This window comes from Staurois parvus, unplaced genomic scaffold, assembly GCF_062004578.1.
Source record: "Staurois parvus isolate SC_StPar_1 unplaced genomic scaffold, SC_StPar_1.0 ptg001156l, whole genome shotgun sequence".
Classification (NCBI taxonomy): Eukaryota; Metazoa; Chordata; class Amphibia; order Anura; family Ranidae; genus Staurois; species Staurois parvus.
The window spans coordinates 64,266-81,275 of record NW_028318952.1 but is presented as its reverse complement, the minus strand read 5'-3'; the positions used below and the strand labels follow the sequence as shown (position 1 = coordinate 81,275).

The following is a 17,010-nucleotide window of genomic DNA, read 5'->3' as shown; positions in this document are numbered from 1 at the left end:
AGCACCTAAAATAAATTATACAAAAAATGTGCAAAAGTGAATATATACAGAGACAATTCATACAACTTCAAATCTTTGACATTTTATGAATGGTCAAGATGGGGTTGGTTTACTAAAACTGGAGAGTGCAAAAGTTGGTGCAGCTGTACATGGGAGCCAATCAGCTTCTAACTTCAGCTTGTTCAGTTAAGCTTTACCAAAAAACAAAACCACAAAAAAAAAAAAAAAAAACACAAAAAACAAACTACAAAAAGACAAACAAAACTACAAAAAACACACAAAAAACAAACTACACAAAAAACAAACTACACAAACAAGCAAACACACAAACAAGCAAACACACAAACAAAACAAAACAAAACACGGAAGTAGATTGGTTTCTATGCAGAGCTCCACCAGATTTTGCAATCTCCCGTTTTAGTAAATATACCCCTGTATGTATGTATGTATGTATGTATGTATGTATGTATGTATGTATGTATTCACTTTGACATTTTATATAGAATTTCAGGGGCTGCATTGTACAAATACTTACCTAGGAGGGTTTTGCATGTTGAACTTTTTGCTATCTGCCACCTTCTTTTCCACTAAATGCTGACTTTTTATTTCTTTTGGTATTTTACTGGGTTTGTGCCAACATTCATTTTAACTTTTTTTCCCTGAAAATGTGTTCAATAAATAGCTGCACATATCTTGGGACATAAAAAAAAAAAAAATTTGCAACTGCCTCAATTTTACTATACAAAAGAACTAACGCATGGGCGGTGGTGTCTAAATTTATAAATATAGTAGCTGAACAGTATTTGGATCAATACCACAAGCTCTAGGAACACCTAGGAGCAATGTGTGATGTCATACATACTGAAGAAGTGCGCTATGGGTGAAAACCACAAAAAGTAGTAGTCACACTGGGATATGTAATATGTAGACCCAATGATATAATGAAGCAAACTGTAAAAGTATAAAGAATGATTTAATTTAATGAAACTTGATAAGAACATATGATATATTGTCCAGTAATAGACTGACCAGCAATACAATGTCCAGCAATGAGTTATATATGCAAAAACACAAATGCTCCTGTGCTTGGGGATGGACTCTATGCAGGCTACAACCACATTAAGAATGTCCTGGAATATGCACACCCTGCTGCCCTCAAATGGACCGGGGGAATCCAAATATATTGAATGAGGAAAGACAAAACAGAGGGCGCACAGGCCTAGTGCATTACCATAATAAATGTTTAATAAGAAATAAAGTAGGTGTTGTACTCACAAACAACAACATAGTTAAGGCACATCACAAAGAACAGCTGGGTCAACACCGCGCTGAGTAACAGTCCACAATAGGGAGTATAGACATCCAAAAGGCTGACGCGTTTCGAGGACTTGCCTCTTCCTCAGAGCCAAGAGGCTCTGTTGTCGACTATATTGTCATTTGTGAGTACAACACATACTTTATTTTTTATTAAACATTTTTTATGGTAATGCACTAGGCCTGTGCGCCCTCTGTTTTTTCTTTCCTCAATGAGTTATATATAGCATAGGTCAGGGTTTCTCAACCTTTTTTCAGTCAAGGCACCCTTCAAAAATTATGGACAGCCTTGAGAGACTCCATTCTAAAACGTGAAAAATATTCTAATAGGTTTATATAAGGCAGCAACATCCCCACATGTAGGACACCCAACATTAGAGGTGATTTATTCTCCCAAAGCAAACACACTTTTGCACGCTGGTACTGACTAGTATTCCAGTGTTTCTCCTCTTCCTCAGTTTTTCTCCATCACTGAGCTAATGTGACCCCAGCACTAATGGAGAGGGGCAGGGAAGGGTAATACTAGGATGCAGTGCAGGTAGCTGACATCCTCCCTATCAACTGACGATGTCACTGGTTGTCAGGACACTGGCGGCTAGAAGTTCAGACTGGTGCACAATGAAAACCTGTCACTGTGTACCTAAAAGGCAGGCTTTTTCCACCCGCTGGCTTGTAAACATATTGTGGGCAATTTTTTTTATACATTTTGCCAAGGCACCCCTGAAGAAACCTCAAGGCACCCTGGTTAAGAAAGGCTGGCATAGGTTATAAGCAGATGAAGACTAGGAGCTGTGTTGGTGGCAAGGGTACACGGACATACCGATCCAATGGAGCTGTGACTGGGAAAGTGGGTGGCAGTGTAGTAAACCACTCCTTGTTGGTCTCGGCCTCTTTCAGGGTGGGCTGATAACCCTGGATAATGTGTGTATTATGCCAGCCTCCAGGGCTGACAGCGATAAGCCGTGAGGGCCACTCACCGCAAGTGACCACAGATGGACCAGGAAGACCGCCTCAAACCCCAGTGAGATGGATACACCAGAAGTAGCCTTGGTAGAACCAGAGCAAGCGTCTTGAACCCTCAATGGAATAGAGCTGGGTGGGAACAGCCATTCTGTACAACAGAAATCCAGACACACCAAGGCATAGAATATACTTTTAGATGAAGAGCCCAGCTCATAGTCTTCATCTGCTAATACCCTATGGCAGGGGCGGACTGACAACTCATGGGGCCCCTGGGCAATAGGGGATCATGGGGCTCCTGTTTCCTTGCCCACACTCAAAAAAGCCTATAAACCAGGGGCCTTTCATGGGGCCCCCTACTGACCCTGGGCCCTCGGGCAGTGCTGGAATGGTCAGTCCACCCCTTCCCTATGCTATATAGAACTTCTCATTGTTGGACCGTTCATTGCTGGAAGTTGTATTGCTGGACAGTCTATTACTGGACAATATATCATATTATCAAGTTTCAAGAAATCGTTCTTTATACTTTACGGTTTGAGTTTCATTATATCATTGGGTCTACATATTACATATCCCAGTGTGACTACCACCACCTTCTGAGGTCTTCACCCATAACACTCTTCTTCAGTATGTACACCATTTTATTATACTGATCTCTGCTTTCAGAACACATAATTGTCTGGGGGTTTGAGTAGTTTTTAGCAAAAAAAAAACAAAAAAAACCACCAACAACATTTAACATGCTCGAAAAATCGCCCTGGTAGGAGAGCGGTTAAAACACAATTCCACTAAATCTATAGAAATGACAATATGTGTGTGTGAGAAAAAAGGGATGAAGCCAAGGTCCCCTCATTTCCTGGTAAATTATCTCCCAGCATTTGCCACTAGAAGGTGCTGTGCATACAGAAAACACACAATCCACAGTACCAAGGTACACCCCATAGACGCCAGGACTCTGATACCTCCTTTCCTTCATTTGATATAAGTGAAGCAAAACTCAAAATTCTGGCATTCCGAATTGCCTGAGGGAACTCTGACCTCCCATAAGGCTTTAGGCAGAACTCAGCAGGTACAAAATAATTTACTACAATGCTTCCTACATATTTACAGCATGTTCATGCAAATGTATACCGCACTTTCGGCTGAATCTGAAGCTCCTTGTAATGTTTAAGCAAGACACTTACCTGTTCCATGTTTCATTCCCTGCACCCTAAAACAGCTGCCAATTTTGGTACTGCATACTCATGGCTGAGAAACATTTGAAATTTTAGGGGGTTTTTTTTTTGTTTTTTTTTTTAAGTCACACGTACATTTAGTAAAATGCCAACTGAGCATCAGATCATAAAAAACAGAAAAACAAAAAAACAACTAATTTAAAGTGTTCTAAATTCCACACACCAGTACACAATGTTCGACAACCTTGCTTATTCCATAAGCCAGTGCAGTGTGCCGTCACCCATCGTAACCAATCTAACATGGTACGTCTGGAGCACAAAGTGGTTTATCTGTCTCTGCAGCAGTCCTGGGTTGGCGTTCCACCAAGGACATCATCTAGACCAGGCGTTCTCAACCTTTTTAAAAACAGAAGAATCCTTGAAATAAACTTTCCAGGTTCAGGGAACCCTTTCTAAAAAGGACCATCTACAACTCAGGGTACATTAGTGTGATGGACAGTGGGAAGAATGCTCCTCACGCGTGTGGTCAGTGGGAAGAATGCTCCTCACGCGTGTGGTCAGTGGGAAGAATGCTCCTCACGCGTGTGGTCAGTGGGAAGAATGCTCCTCACGCGTGTGGTCAGTGGGAAGAATGCTCCTCACGCGTGTGGTCAGTGGGAAGAATGCTCCTCACGCGTGTGGACAGTGGGAAGAATGCTCCTCACGCGTGTGGACAGTGGGAAGAATGCTCCTCACGCTTGTGGACAGTGGGAAGAATGCTCCTCACGCTTGTGGACAGTGGGAAGAATGCTCCTCACGCTTGTGGACAGTGGGAAGAATGCTCCTCACGCTTGTGGACAGTGGGAAGAATGCTCCTCACGCTTGTGGACAGTGGGAAGAATGCTCCTCACGCTTGTGGACAGTGGGAAGAATGCTCCTCACGCTTGTGGTCAGTGGGAAGAATGCTCCTCACGCTTGTGGTCAGTGGGAAGAATGCTCCTCACGCTTGTGGTCAGTGGGAAGAATGCTCCTCACGCTTGTGGTCAGTGGGAAGAATGCTCCTCACGCTTGTGGTCAGTGGGAAGAATGCTCCTCACGCTTGTGGTCAGTGGGAAGAATGCTCCTCACGCTTGTGGTCAGTGGGAAGAATGCTCCTCACGCTTGTGGTCAGTGGGAAGAATGCTCCTCACGCTTGTGGTCAGTGGGAAGAATGCTCCTCACGCTTGTGGTCAGTGGGAAGAATGCTCCTCACGCTTGTGGTCAGTGGGAAGAATGCTCCTCACGCTTGTGGTCAGTGGGAAGAATGCTCCTCACGCTTGTGGTCAGTGGGAAGAATGCTCCTCACGCTTGTGGTCAGTGGGAAGAATGCTCCTCACGCTTGTGGTCAGTGGGAAGAATGCTCCTCACGCTTGTGGTCAGTGGGAAGAATGCTCCTCACGCTTGTGGTCAGTGGGAAGAATGCTCCTCACGCTTGTGGTCAGTGGGAAGAATGCTCCTCACGCTTGTGGTCAGTGGGAAGAATGCTCCTCACGCTTGTGGTCAGTGGGAAGAATGCTCCTCACGCTTGTGGTCAGTGGGAAGAATGCTCCTCACGCTTGTGGTCAGTGGGAAGAATGCTCCTCACGCTTGTGGTCAGTGGGAAGAATGCTCCTCACGCTTGTGGTCAGTGGGAAGAATGCTCCTCACGCTTGTGGTCAGTGGGAAGAATGCTCCTCACGCTTGTGGTCAGTGGGAAGAATGCTCCTCACACTTGTGGTCAGTGGGAAGAATGCTCCTCACACTTGTGGTCAGTGGGAAGAATGCTCCTCACACTTGTGGTCAGTGGGAAGAATGCTCTTCACACTTGTGGTCAGTGGGAAGAATGCTCCTCACACTTGTGGTCAGTGGGAAGAATGCTCCTCACACTTGTGGTCAGTGGGAAGAATGCTCCTCACACTTGTGGTCAGTGGGAAGAATTCATCCCCGATAGCGAAAAAGATCAAAAGGGAACTTATCTGAGAAGCAGAAATTGCTCAAGGAGCTCCTAGCAACCTCTGGAGGAACCCTGATCTAGATGGCATTTCAGTGTCCTCCCCATGTGCATCTGGCTTTCCTCCAGGAACTACTGCTAAAAACAAGTTAGTGGGTACAACCTTGCTGAATAAACTGTCCCTACTTTACCTGCGCTTGTGGTCAACACAGCAGACTAAGCTCAGAGGACAGAGACATGAATGGCGTTTCTAAAGCGTAGTCTAGTTGTTTTACACTTTTATGTGGAACAAATGGTAAAAGGAAAGATATCCCATTCGGAAAGTCTACAAACACACCCAATGGCTTAGTAGTCAGTGAACATATTCTAATTGAAAAAAGTCACAAAGTCAAGAAAACTGAGATGGGAATGTTTAAGTGTCTTAGTGATTAGTAACAAACCTAGCTTTGAACCTAAAAACAGAAGTTATGCACCACGATGTAGAAGTGTTTGTCAAACTGGTACCACGTAAACCCCCCCCCCCCAAAAAAAAAAAAAACCCTCCGATAAAAAAAGGTTCTTGAGAAGTGCCATGCCCAAAGAAAGTAAAACCTCCCTTACACTTTATTTTCTCCAATCACCTGAGATATGAAAGCAAGAAGCTGTACGGATGGACAGACCACAGATTGGACTTGCCAGCTGGCTATGCTTTATCACCCACATCGCTGCAGCTAAACGAACTGGTGATCTGACAGCCAAATATTTGAAGCTTGGGACTACAGAAATTGAAATACAGGGAATTTTCCAAGGTATTTTTTTGATATTGATAGGTTGCAGATCGAAAAAAAATAAAAAAATCAGATGTTTGTGAGAGAGGTTTTGTGTTAGACCACTAAAAACGGCCAGCTCAGTCTAGGCTTGCCTAGTTTGCCATAACTCACATTCATGAAGGCTCCAGACCTGGTAGGTTACCAAGTCTAAATCGTATTCTTGCCCCGCAATATGGAAGTTCAGAAAATAAATCCTGATTTTGAGCCTCATCAGCTTTTCTTGAAATACCAGGACTGCTGCAGCACTGTGATCGCTGCTCCTAAGGACAAGGCAGCATCATAGCCTCAAGAGAACACAATAGATTTCTCATTGGAAGAAAACACAAAAGTGTTAATCGATATTCATGGATACTTCTCACCAGTAAATGTGTTTGAATGTTAACATGTGACTACAACCAAGGACTCCTTGCTTCTGTGCCTACCCCTCACAATAACAACTAAAGTCAGTTGAGAAACTTCTTCTTTGGGGTCATGTGGTGTTTAGTTACACAATCACTGCTGATCTCTCCCCCCCCTTTAGCAAAGATTTTGAAACTTGATGTAGAGGCATTTCACATGACCGACAGCCATGGGTGGCATTTTCTGCATTTGTTCATATGAAATTATACTGGTTTACTGTAGAGGTAGTAAAGATCGCCTAAGCTGCCGCACACCTCGCCAGCCCAAGCGGTTAGCAAGTAAAAGCAGCCTCAGCTCACTTCATTCAAGCCATGCCATGGCATGTATGATGCCAGCTGAGGCTGATTTTACCGGCTAACCACTTGGGCTGGGTGAGGAGTGCGGAGGCCTCGCTCTCTTCCTACGTCTACAGCATGCTTTGGGTCTGGAGGAACATTTCCCCAGCCTGCACCCTTATTAGCAGCAGAGGCCAATGCATCGGACCTTGAAAGCTTGAGTGAGGCCACTAAGCATTTTACAGTCTTGATTTTTACCTTTTTTTAATCGCCTTTTTTATTCAAAAAAACTTTTTTATAAAAAAGGGAAAAAAAAAAAAAAAAAAAAAGTTTAGAAATAATTCTAAAAGTTTAAAAAAAAAAAAAAAAAAAAAAAAAAAAAAGGAATTTTAAAGACAGAATACAGAACACAGGATCTCTAATCATAACCATGGAACACCCCAAAAGAAGTCCAACTAAGGGGTGGGCAACGCAGCCACAGCCGCTAACAGGCCCTCATAAGGCAAGGAGGGACTCACCGGAGTTTATAGAACAGCTTGAAGAAACTTACACCACAAGATAGCATTTGAGAAGGCCTAAAGATCCACCTGGTAAATCTTAAATGTGTAAAGAGAAGACCAGGTGGTCTTGCAAATCTGAAAAATAGATACCTAATGCTGCATCGTAACAGGCAAAAGATGGAACTTTTCTTATAACCCATAGGCTTGAATGATGAACTGTCAAATCCACCTAGCAATGTGTACAGTGACAGGCAGGAAGTCTCCGCGGAAACCTTTCGGGAAGGCGGGAAGTCTCCGCGGAAACCTTTCGGGAAGGCGGGAAGTCTCCGCGGAAACCTTTCGGGAAGGCGGGAAGTCTCCGCGGAAACCTTTCGGGAAGGCGGGAAGTCTCCGCGGAAACCTTTCGGGAAGGCGGGAAGTCTCCGCGGAAACCTTTCGGGAAGGCGGGAAGTCTCCGCGGAAACCTTTCGGGAAGGCGGGAAGTCTCCGCGGAAACCTTTCGGGAAGGCGGGAAGTCTCCGCGGAAACCTTCGGGAAGGCGGGAAGTCTCCGCGGAAACCTTTCGGGAAGGCGGGAAGTCTCCGCGGAAACCTTTCGGGAGGGCGGGAAGTCTCCGCGGAAACCTTTCGGGAGGGCGGGAAGTCTCCGCGGAAACCTTTCGGGAGGGCGGGAAGTCTCCGCGGAAACCTTTCGGGAAGGCGGGAAGTCTCCGCGGAAACCTTTCGGGAAGGCGGGAAGTCTCCACGGAAACCTTCGGGAAGGCGGGAAGTCTCCACGGAAACCTTCGGGAAGGCGGGAAGTCTCCACGGAAACCTTCGGGAAGGCGGGAAGTCTCCACGGAAACCTTCGGGAAGGGCAGAGGAGGAATCAGATTGCCCAAAGGAGGCTGAGAGAAACTCTAATAGCATGTACTACATCCAGACAGTACAGAGAACAATCCTTGGGATGTTTCAGAGCAGGAAATAGGGCAAGAACAATGTCCGGGCTAAGGCGGAAGGAGAAAAATCACCCTGGAGGGGAAAAGAGGCCCTGGGCCTCAGAACCACCTGGTATAACACTAGGAAAGGCTCTTTACAGAATAAAGCTGCTAATTGAAAGACAGCAATGAGAAAGGCCACCTTAACATGGAGACTAGATAAAAGAAGAACCCCAACAAATTCAAAGGGCAGCCTCTGAAGGGCCATGAGAAGCAGTAGAGGTCCCACCCTGTCAACAGGGATTGTAGAGGGAGAATGATAAGCACAAAAGGCCTCAACTAGGGAATGAAATACCAACGGTCTCTGGAACAGAACAGCCAGTGCCAAGACTCATCCCTTACTGGTGCTCAAGGCCAAATGCTGGTCCAGACCAGACTGAAAGAAAAAAAAAAACCCAACAAGATTTATCCTACCAACTACCACCTAGGATAGAATTTCCTAGCTCTGCACCACAAAATGTAGGCTATCCAGGTGTGGCGGTAATTTTAGTGAGAAGTTGACTTCCTAGCCTTCAAGGGCATAGGGATGACAGAATCCATCAGCTCCTATCTCTCAGGACCCAGGCCTCAACAACAACGCCATTAAAGCCAGTGACCAAGAAGCAGGATGATGAACTGAACCTTGGGACAAAAGATCCAGACAACCTGGGAGGGGTCACGTTGTCTTAGTATTCTAAACTGAGAATGCTCAAATACCATGATCTCCTGGGCTAGTTCAGAGTAATGAGGATCACTGGAACACCCTCCATCTCAATCCTGCAGAGCATTCGAGGAAAGAGCAGTAGACAAGGGAAGGCACAGATTAGATCGAACTGATCACACAGTCACCAGAATATGCCAGGACCTGCCAACAAACCTGTTGAGTTTATTGTTGAACCTGGACACCAGAAAAAGTATGTCAAGTGCCCCCTCCCATCCCCACCTGTGGAAAAGTTTGGGACACCTCAGGGTGAAGAGACCCCCAGATCCCAGACGCTGACAACTCAGTAAATCTGCCTGCCAATTTTCTACACCTGGGAGGTGAATGGCAGATAGGGCAGGAACGTGTAAGTTCTGCCCTAGATAGAATCAGAACTTCTTCCCTTTGAACGACACAACTTCTGTTGCCTCCCAGGTGGTGATGTAGGCAACTGGCATGACATTGGACTCAACTGTGGTTGGGTCACCTAGCAGCTGATCGGTCCAACATTAAAAGGGACAACCAACCTGCTTGCAGTTACAAAACTTTGATGCTCAGGAACCAAAAAGGTACAGGAGTTTGTCCTGGGGCAGCAGAATCATGGGCAGACAGGGCTTTGGCAGACTAATCCTTTATCAGAATGTAGTCCACTGTAGGTACCTTGTGCTCAAAGCAAAACAAGGACCAGAGCAGAGCAATCACCATGACGAATACTGGGGGCACTGTGGATGGGCCACAAACTAGTAGTGCTGCATGCCCGTGCAAACTACAGATAGCATTAAATGAGGTGGAAATACAGGTGTGTGTAGGTAAGCATCCCGAATGTCCACAGAGGCCAACAGATCCCCCAGTAGAAGGAAGGCAATGACCGACCTGGCAAGTTCAATGCAGAACTTCTGCATCTAAAGAAACACGTTTAAGGGCTTGAGATTCCAAACTGGGCGAATGCCTCAATCTTCCTCGGGGCCAATGAACAGGTTGAGGTAAAACACTTGAAACCGCGTCTAGTCCAGAACAGGGGCAACAACCTCCCCTGTTGAAGAAGCTAAAGAGTAGCAGCATGTAGATTTGTCTGCAGAATGAAATGAAAACGAGAAGCGCACCCTTTATGCATTGGTGGACGAATTCTCCAGGCCTGGTTCCATCTATTCGCCACCTGTCTGGGTCCTAGAGCGCAGGAGAATTCGTCTTTGATTTAATGTAGATTTGTCTGTCTTTACAGAGAGCATGCCAAATTTCAGAGCATGAAGAAGGCAGAGCTCAAAACTCCAGTTTTTAGCACCTGGATACCACACTCTGGACCCGAACATCTGAGCTTTCCTGGGATTAGGTGGAGGAAAAAGGACACCAGGGTCCCCAATGTCCACACCATCAACCTGTGCACCCAGATATAGCTTTACATGGCTTCAGACAAAAGCGCGCCCCAGGTTTCCCAGTAAAAATGGGGGAAGTTCACTCTGCATAGAGTGAATCTATCACCTAACATTGCCAAGAAATTCAGATTAGCTGGGCACAGGAGGTGTTAGAAGGGATGTCCCTACAGCTTTTCCTGCCAGTGTGCAATCACAGGAGGGTAGCTACCTATAACCCACAGTTCTGACTAGAGATCCTGTGTCTTGTACTATACCACTAAGAAATAACATTTACTATAGGGAGTGCCTGTGAAGAGATTCCTAAAGCACTATGGGTTGCTAGCAAAAAACATAAGCCAATTGCCTTCAAACTTGCTGTCTTTCATGGTTGAAATTCTGAATAGGAAAGCAGTAACTCCTAGAAAATCAGTGTGTGTAAAGAGTATCTGCAGCTACTGAGCTCTGTAAACAAGCTCCTTTCAACAGTGCCTAGAAGATCTGACAATGTGAAAAAGAAGCCTGCTGCTTTACTTGCTGGTGTTGTGAACACAACCTAGATCTCCAGAGACACCAGGATTTACATGACTGTGTCCTCTCTGAGCACTTATAAAATAGATCTTTTAAGGTCCATGTAGAACGCCTCTTCTGCAGTAAAATCACCTCTTCATCCTAACGCCTCTTCTAAATGTACACTAAGCTGTCCACCTGCAGCTTTGTGTACATTTGTGGTGTGCCTTGCTGCCAGGATCATCTCCTGTACATGTGTAAAAGTTACACCATCCCAGTCCGGCCAGTAAACACACCTGAAGGTGTCAAACCCCGAAAAAAGTATGAAGAAGCCAGCACAGATGAGGGATACACAAATGCTGCATCGCTGGAGGGAGGAAAGTCTTGCAGACTTCAGTTCCCTTTAAGTTTTTTGGGGCATCTAGAACCTTTTATGGCTTTAGCAGAGCGGGGTGGGCAGGGGAGCAGGAGGTTTTTATTTGACTTCAGTTTTGCTTAATGTGATAAGTTGTCTACAGCTTTCAGATAAGTCTCATGGACATGCCTCACTACAGAAAACAAATGTGATCCAGTCTGAGCTTCAAAGAACAAGTGTGTAGGCATACCTTGGCAGCCCAGAAAACAAAAAAACCACACAACATAAAATTTGTTCAGTCCCTAACATACCAAAGAGAATCTGTCACAATAAGAGACTCCCATGTTGCCCCAGATAGAAGCAGCCACTCTCTGACTCCTGGGCTGCATCTTCATCCCAAGGTAGTGGACCTCAATATGATGCCCATCGTTGAGAATTAAACCACTGCCCCCACACCTACCAGGAGCCAAAAAATGGCAGCTTGTGTCTGAAGCCTCTTGGCCTATATCCTTTACATGTCCTTCAGAAATGAGTACCTGGTTCTTTCTCCTACCCTAGACCCTTGGAAATAGACAAACCTTAGTTTAAACTTTGTTGCCTGCATTTCAAGCATACTTTGCGTGTTCCCTTTTTTTAAAAAAAAAAATAAAAAAAATTGTTGCTATCTACTTATTCAGTTTTTAATAAATTCAATGAAAAAAAAAATAAAAATGAAATATTGGAAGTGATAGGCAAGAAAGGAGTTACACATTGAGCATACTAAAGAAATCAAGGTAACCGATTTATTTACAGAAATACAGATCTTATTAACTTAATAGGATAAACTTGTGTCCAAGTTTAGTTTGCTTCTAGAGTGACTCAATATACACTTCTTCATTGATACATTAACAAGTGCCTCCAATGAAAGGTTTGCCAGGCTACAATCACCATACCCCGTCACGTTCCGGGCTCGCTAACGCTTACAAAATAAAAAACTTCGAATGATCGAGGTCCACCTCAGTGTCGTGGACAAAGAAGAAATCTTTTCTGCATGTATTACAACGTACAGGCTCTCTGTTAACTTTTTTTTTTTTTTTTTTCTTTGGTTGGCACAAAAGGTTTTGATATAACACGTAGAATTTGTCAACATACGGATTGCAGTGGAAAAATTTCAAATGATTCAAAACGGTATGACATGCAGTAACCAAAATATGTCTTGAAAAAAATAGCCTTCTACATAAATGGAAAGAAATGTCAGCATTTTTTAAAGAATGTTCGTGGTCCTGTCAACTACAAGCAATAAAAGCAACCAGTACAGTGTTGTGATCACGCTAGCTATTAGGGAAGAGACTGGAATTATACTAGCTCCAACGACAAAATGACCGATTTTATTGAGTGTAGCCGACAGATTAGCCTTAAAGAGAGACCTGCCACTTCTGAAATATTCTGTTCATCAGTTTGATGCAAGTTGTGATGCTTTCAGTATACCTTATCTGCCAAAAAATGGCAGTTCAGACCCCTTTCCTTCAGTAGAAAACAGTTGGTCTAGCACTCACATGAGAGTCCGGTGTATAACTTCCATTTTATTTCATCCCCTTCTACATCATTGTCTTCCTTCCAACCTCCTTTATCCCTCCTAGCAAGACCTATATTTCCCATTACAAAATTTGGGCTCCTGCTCTGACTATCCAATCATCACCTGGAGGCAAAAAGATGCCCTAAACAAGCAAAATCCACACTTTCAGTTAAGGACCAAACCAACTGTTTTCTAAAAAAAAAAAAAAAAAAAAAAAAAAAAAAAAAAAAAGCCACTTTCAGCAAAGAATACTATAAATAATAATAATAAAAAAAAAAAAGTTGTAACATGCACCAAGCGGATTGATGAGCATAAGATTTCAAAAGCTACAGACTCTCCTCATAGGCCCAGAATCTAATCTTGGCGCAGCATTAAGGATTAAAACTTACCACTTTACCAGGCCTGGCCCATGTGCAAATAAATCCTTCCTGACAAGCAGTGACTATACAGTCTTCAAGAAAAATGAGCACCGTTAGTCTTTCGTGTGCTATTTTTTTACAGATAAGAGGCTCTAACAAAGGTACGTCTTCCATCCTGGGGCAAAGAGGGGTCCCCAATGTTTTAGCAGGGTCCGTTTTATTTTTTGTAACTAGGTTGAGTTTGTCACTACTCTTGCTAGATATATGTCCCATACTGTGGTTCCTCTTGTGGTCTTTATCGTGGTGCCTGTCCTTGCGGTCGTGGATGGACAGGGTTGCAAACTTGCTGACGCCAGAAGCGATGGCGCTGTCCACACTGCTTTTGCTGCCAGTGTTGGACACAGCAGAGTGGGGAAGGCTGTTGGACCTTGGAAGAGGGGGAGGTACGGTGTTGCCCGGCGTGGTGATGCTGTTGCCATTACTACCTGGATTTGGGGCCCCACTTCCTGCCGGTGGACTGGTGGCATTCATAACATTGGTATGTGTCCTCGTTCTTGACAAAGGCTGATGGGGGAAAAGAATGTCTTCCGTAAGGTCCCATAAACAGAGCTGCGTGTCCTGGCCTACTGAGCCAAATCTGTAAGTCACGCTAACTGGACGACTGTCTGTAGAGTTCCGTTTAGACAACCTTGATTGCGTACTATTGGCCCTGTCTCTACCAAAGCTGATCAGTTCCTGGAAATCTTCATCACTTCCACTAAACTCCATAGGATCAGTCTCTTCTACACTAGTGGTATTGGGGTCAAATGCCACCACACTAACCCAAGACTTGTGACCCTGGCCTCTGGCTATTACTCGACAGTCCACAAAAGACCAAACGGTGACCAGGTCATCCTCTCCACCTGTTACAATGTACTTCCCATCAGGGCTCCAACAAACACAAAGGAGTCCACCAAAGTAGCTTTTCATAGTACCATGCAATTCTACGGAATCAAAGTTGAACACCCGGAGGAAACCATCTTGACTTACGCAAGCTAAGAACTTCCCATCTGGGGAAAATGCAAATTCGTTGAGGGCTCCCTCTCCCACAGTCCATTTCAGTAGAGGGTTCCTTGTGGATTTGCTCTTGCATGTATGAACAGCAAAGCTTTCTCCTTGTTTCAGTAGCTGGTAATGGGGTGCTGTTGTACCACACGTGTGCTCCACGTTATACAAGTACATGTTTCCACTGGAATGAGCTACAAGAAATAGGCTTTCCGAGCCTGGGACCCATTTTACACAGGTTACTCTGGACTTGTCTATTAGCCTCTGTTAAAGACAAGAGATAAAGAACAAAATGTACATTAATTTCATACAAATATAGCAAATATTTCTAAAAAAACAATGAAGCCATTATGAAAATTGAGGCAAAAGAAAGAAAACCAACTAATCAGAATCTCATATGATACGTATAGAACTGGATGGTGAGAGAATTAACCACTGGTCTATTACCCTACCCCAACCACGCCCTTCACAAGACCCATATACTCAAAAGATGAAGAAACTGCTGCTCATGTGCATTCACATGATCAAATGTGGTGGGAATGGTCATAGGACTGCAGCTAAATGAGGCAGGTATGGAGAAATCGCTATTTTATCGATACAACCCCTTTCAACCAAGCTCCTCTGACTGGTGCCTTGGCATGTGGTCATGTGACCAAAAACAAAAAGGCATCCAGGGCAACAGTGTCCTGAGAAGAGTCTTGCACTGCAGACCTAGCTGTCCTCCCAAGGATGTCCAAATAGGGTGGCACTCTACTGTACAAGCACCAACTAACTTATTTGGTCACTAGCTCTGGTCCACCCCATCTCACCTACTGACCCCATCACTGTTTTGAGAATCCTCTAACAGTGAAGTGGAAAGTGGTCCACAGTCAGAAATCTATGGGAAAAGGCCCATTTGAATTGTAAAGTTTCTTTATTTGGGGATCTTGGGTCCCACAATAAGCAGACCTGGTATGGAATTGCATAGCACCTCAGCAGTGCCACAGGCTGATACCTTCCATGCCACGCCGCATTGAGGCAGTAATTGCTGCAAAAGGGGCCCAAACCAAGTACTGGGTACATATGCATGCTTCTACTTTTCAGAGGTCCGATATTGTTCTATGTACAATCCTTGTTTTATTGATTGCATGGAATATTCTCATTTTCTGAGATTGTGGATTTGGGGTTTTCATGAGCTGTAAGCCATAATCATCACAATGACGACAAATCACGGCTTGAACTATCTTGCATTTCATGTAATGAGTCTCATATATTAGCTTCATCTTTTAAGTTGCATTCCTGAAATAAATGAACTTTTGCATGATATTCAAATTTTTCAAGTTTCACATGTGTGTGCGCATATATATATTTTATTTCTTTCCCAACAAGAGCATGGGATGGGGAGCAACTCCGTGTTAACACCCAATGGTTTCAGAACAAGATGTCTAAAATGCTCATACCGGTGTGACAAGCAGGCATCAACAAATTTTTGGTCATGCAGTGTGCCTTTTTCTATAAGACAGGCTAGAAAACCTGTACCTAAAAAAAAAAAAAAAAAAAAAAAAACAAAACCCCCAAAAAAACAGGCTGCCATTGCTTCTTTCTCCTGTTATGGCTCAAATAGTATTTAAAGGCCAATTTCATGATTAAGTCCTGGTTTACACTGAATGCTGCTTTGAAATTGCACTACTTCACTTGAAGTAGCAGGGTCTCAAAGCTGCTGGTCAGTGCAAAATTTCATGTGCGGCTTGCCTGACATCTGTGTGACTTCATGCATGGTGCCTATGCAAGTCATACATGAATCGCCAAAAGTAGTGCAGGAAACTTCTTTCAAAAAAAAAAAAAAAAACAAAGTTGGATGCGCACTGATCTAATCTGTTCCTAAGGCACAAATGGGGTGCGACTTGTCATGCGATTATGAACTGTCAAATTGCATGACAAGTGTGAACAGGGCCTACAGGAAAAAAAAAAAAAAAAAATGAATGCATGTGTTTTTGCAGAAAAAACATGTAATATTTTTCTTACATGACCCTGCAAATCTCTGAACCCACATTCTATATGGGGGAGTGGTGGTGGATTGGATGGGGGAGGGGGTGGGATGGTGCCAGAAATGGAACATATTACACCCCAAAAGCCCAAACAGAGAAAAGCACCACTCCAGGTAAGTGACAGATAACCCTTCACAGTCCTCACATGCAGGTGCCTGCCTGGCTCGCTACTGCAGACAATGAGAAGAGGAAGAGGATGGCTGCACACCATAGCGAGACGCTTTCCACAACCATGTTGCTATGAGTAAGCATTTTGCTGTGTGAAAAGATCTCCTGTATCTTTGGCCAGCATGTCTTCATGATACGGTTTAGAATAAATCATTTGCAACTGGGAAGTGTCCCACTGTGGTGTGCAACCATTCTCTTGTCATGTTACATGCTAAATATGGGCAACGGGTTCTAATAGGTGAACCTAACCTTTAAAATCAGAGACAGCCGGTCAACTAGCATTTTCAGAAACAGGCCAGTCTCTATTGTTTTTGCAGGCCTTCTGTAATACTTTCCTGCTAAAAGGTGAGCCCTTCTGTGGGAAAACAAAGCAGCTCTGGTATTTGTACTGAAGAGCCAGCTGCAGCTGTACATGCAAATACCTTTTACATTTTCAAAATGCAAATTGCCTGCCATCATCCTATGCACAGCCTGTGAATGCAACCAAGTAAAACATCTTCTGAATGCAAACGAGCCAAAAGATTAAAATGATGAATTTGTCTCCGGCTATTTCATACTACACAACAGAGATCAAGGGTACCTGTCACCCACATTTAATGAAAGCAGCC

At 44.1% G+C, this 17,010-nt stretch overlaps 1 protein-coding gene across 3 annotated transcripts in view; it reads right to left on the bottom strand.

The window, feature by feature from the left end:
• WDR20 (WD repeat domain 20) overlaps positions 1 to 17,010 on the bottom strand; it is an 81,771-nt gene that overhangs the window by 14,673 nt on the left and 50,088 nt on the right. For 2 of the 3 annotated variants that reach the window (XM_089659417.1, XM_089659415.1), the window contains exon 3: positions 13,194 to 14,471. In XM_089659417.1, coding sequence (XP_089515543.1) covers positions 13,194 to 14,471 — 1,278 coding nt within the window. Of the gene's footprint in view, positions 1 to 12,017; positions 14,472 to 17,010 lie in introns of those variants that run through there. The other variant, XM_089659416.1, reaches the window with a different exon arrangement.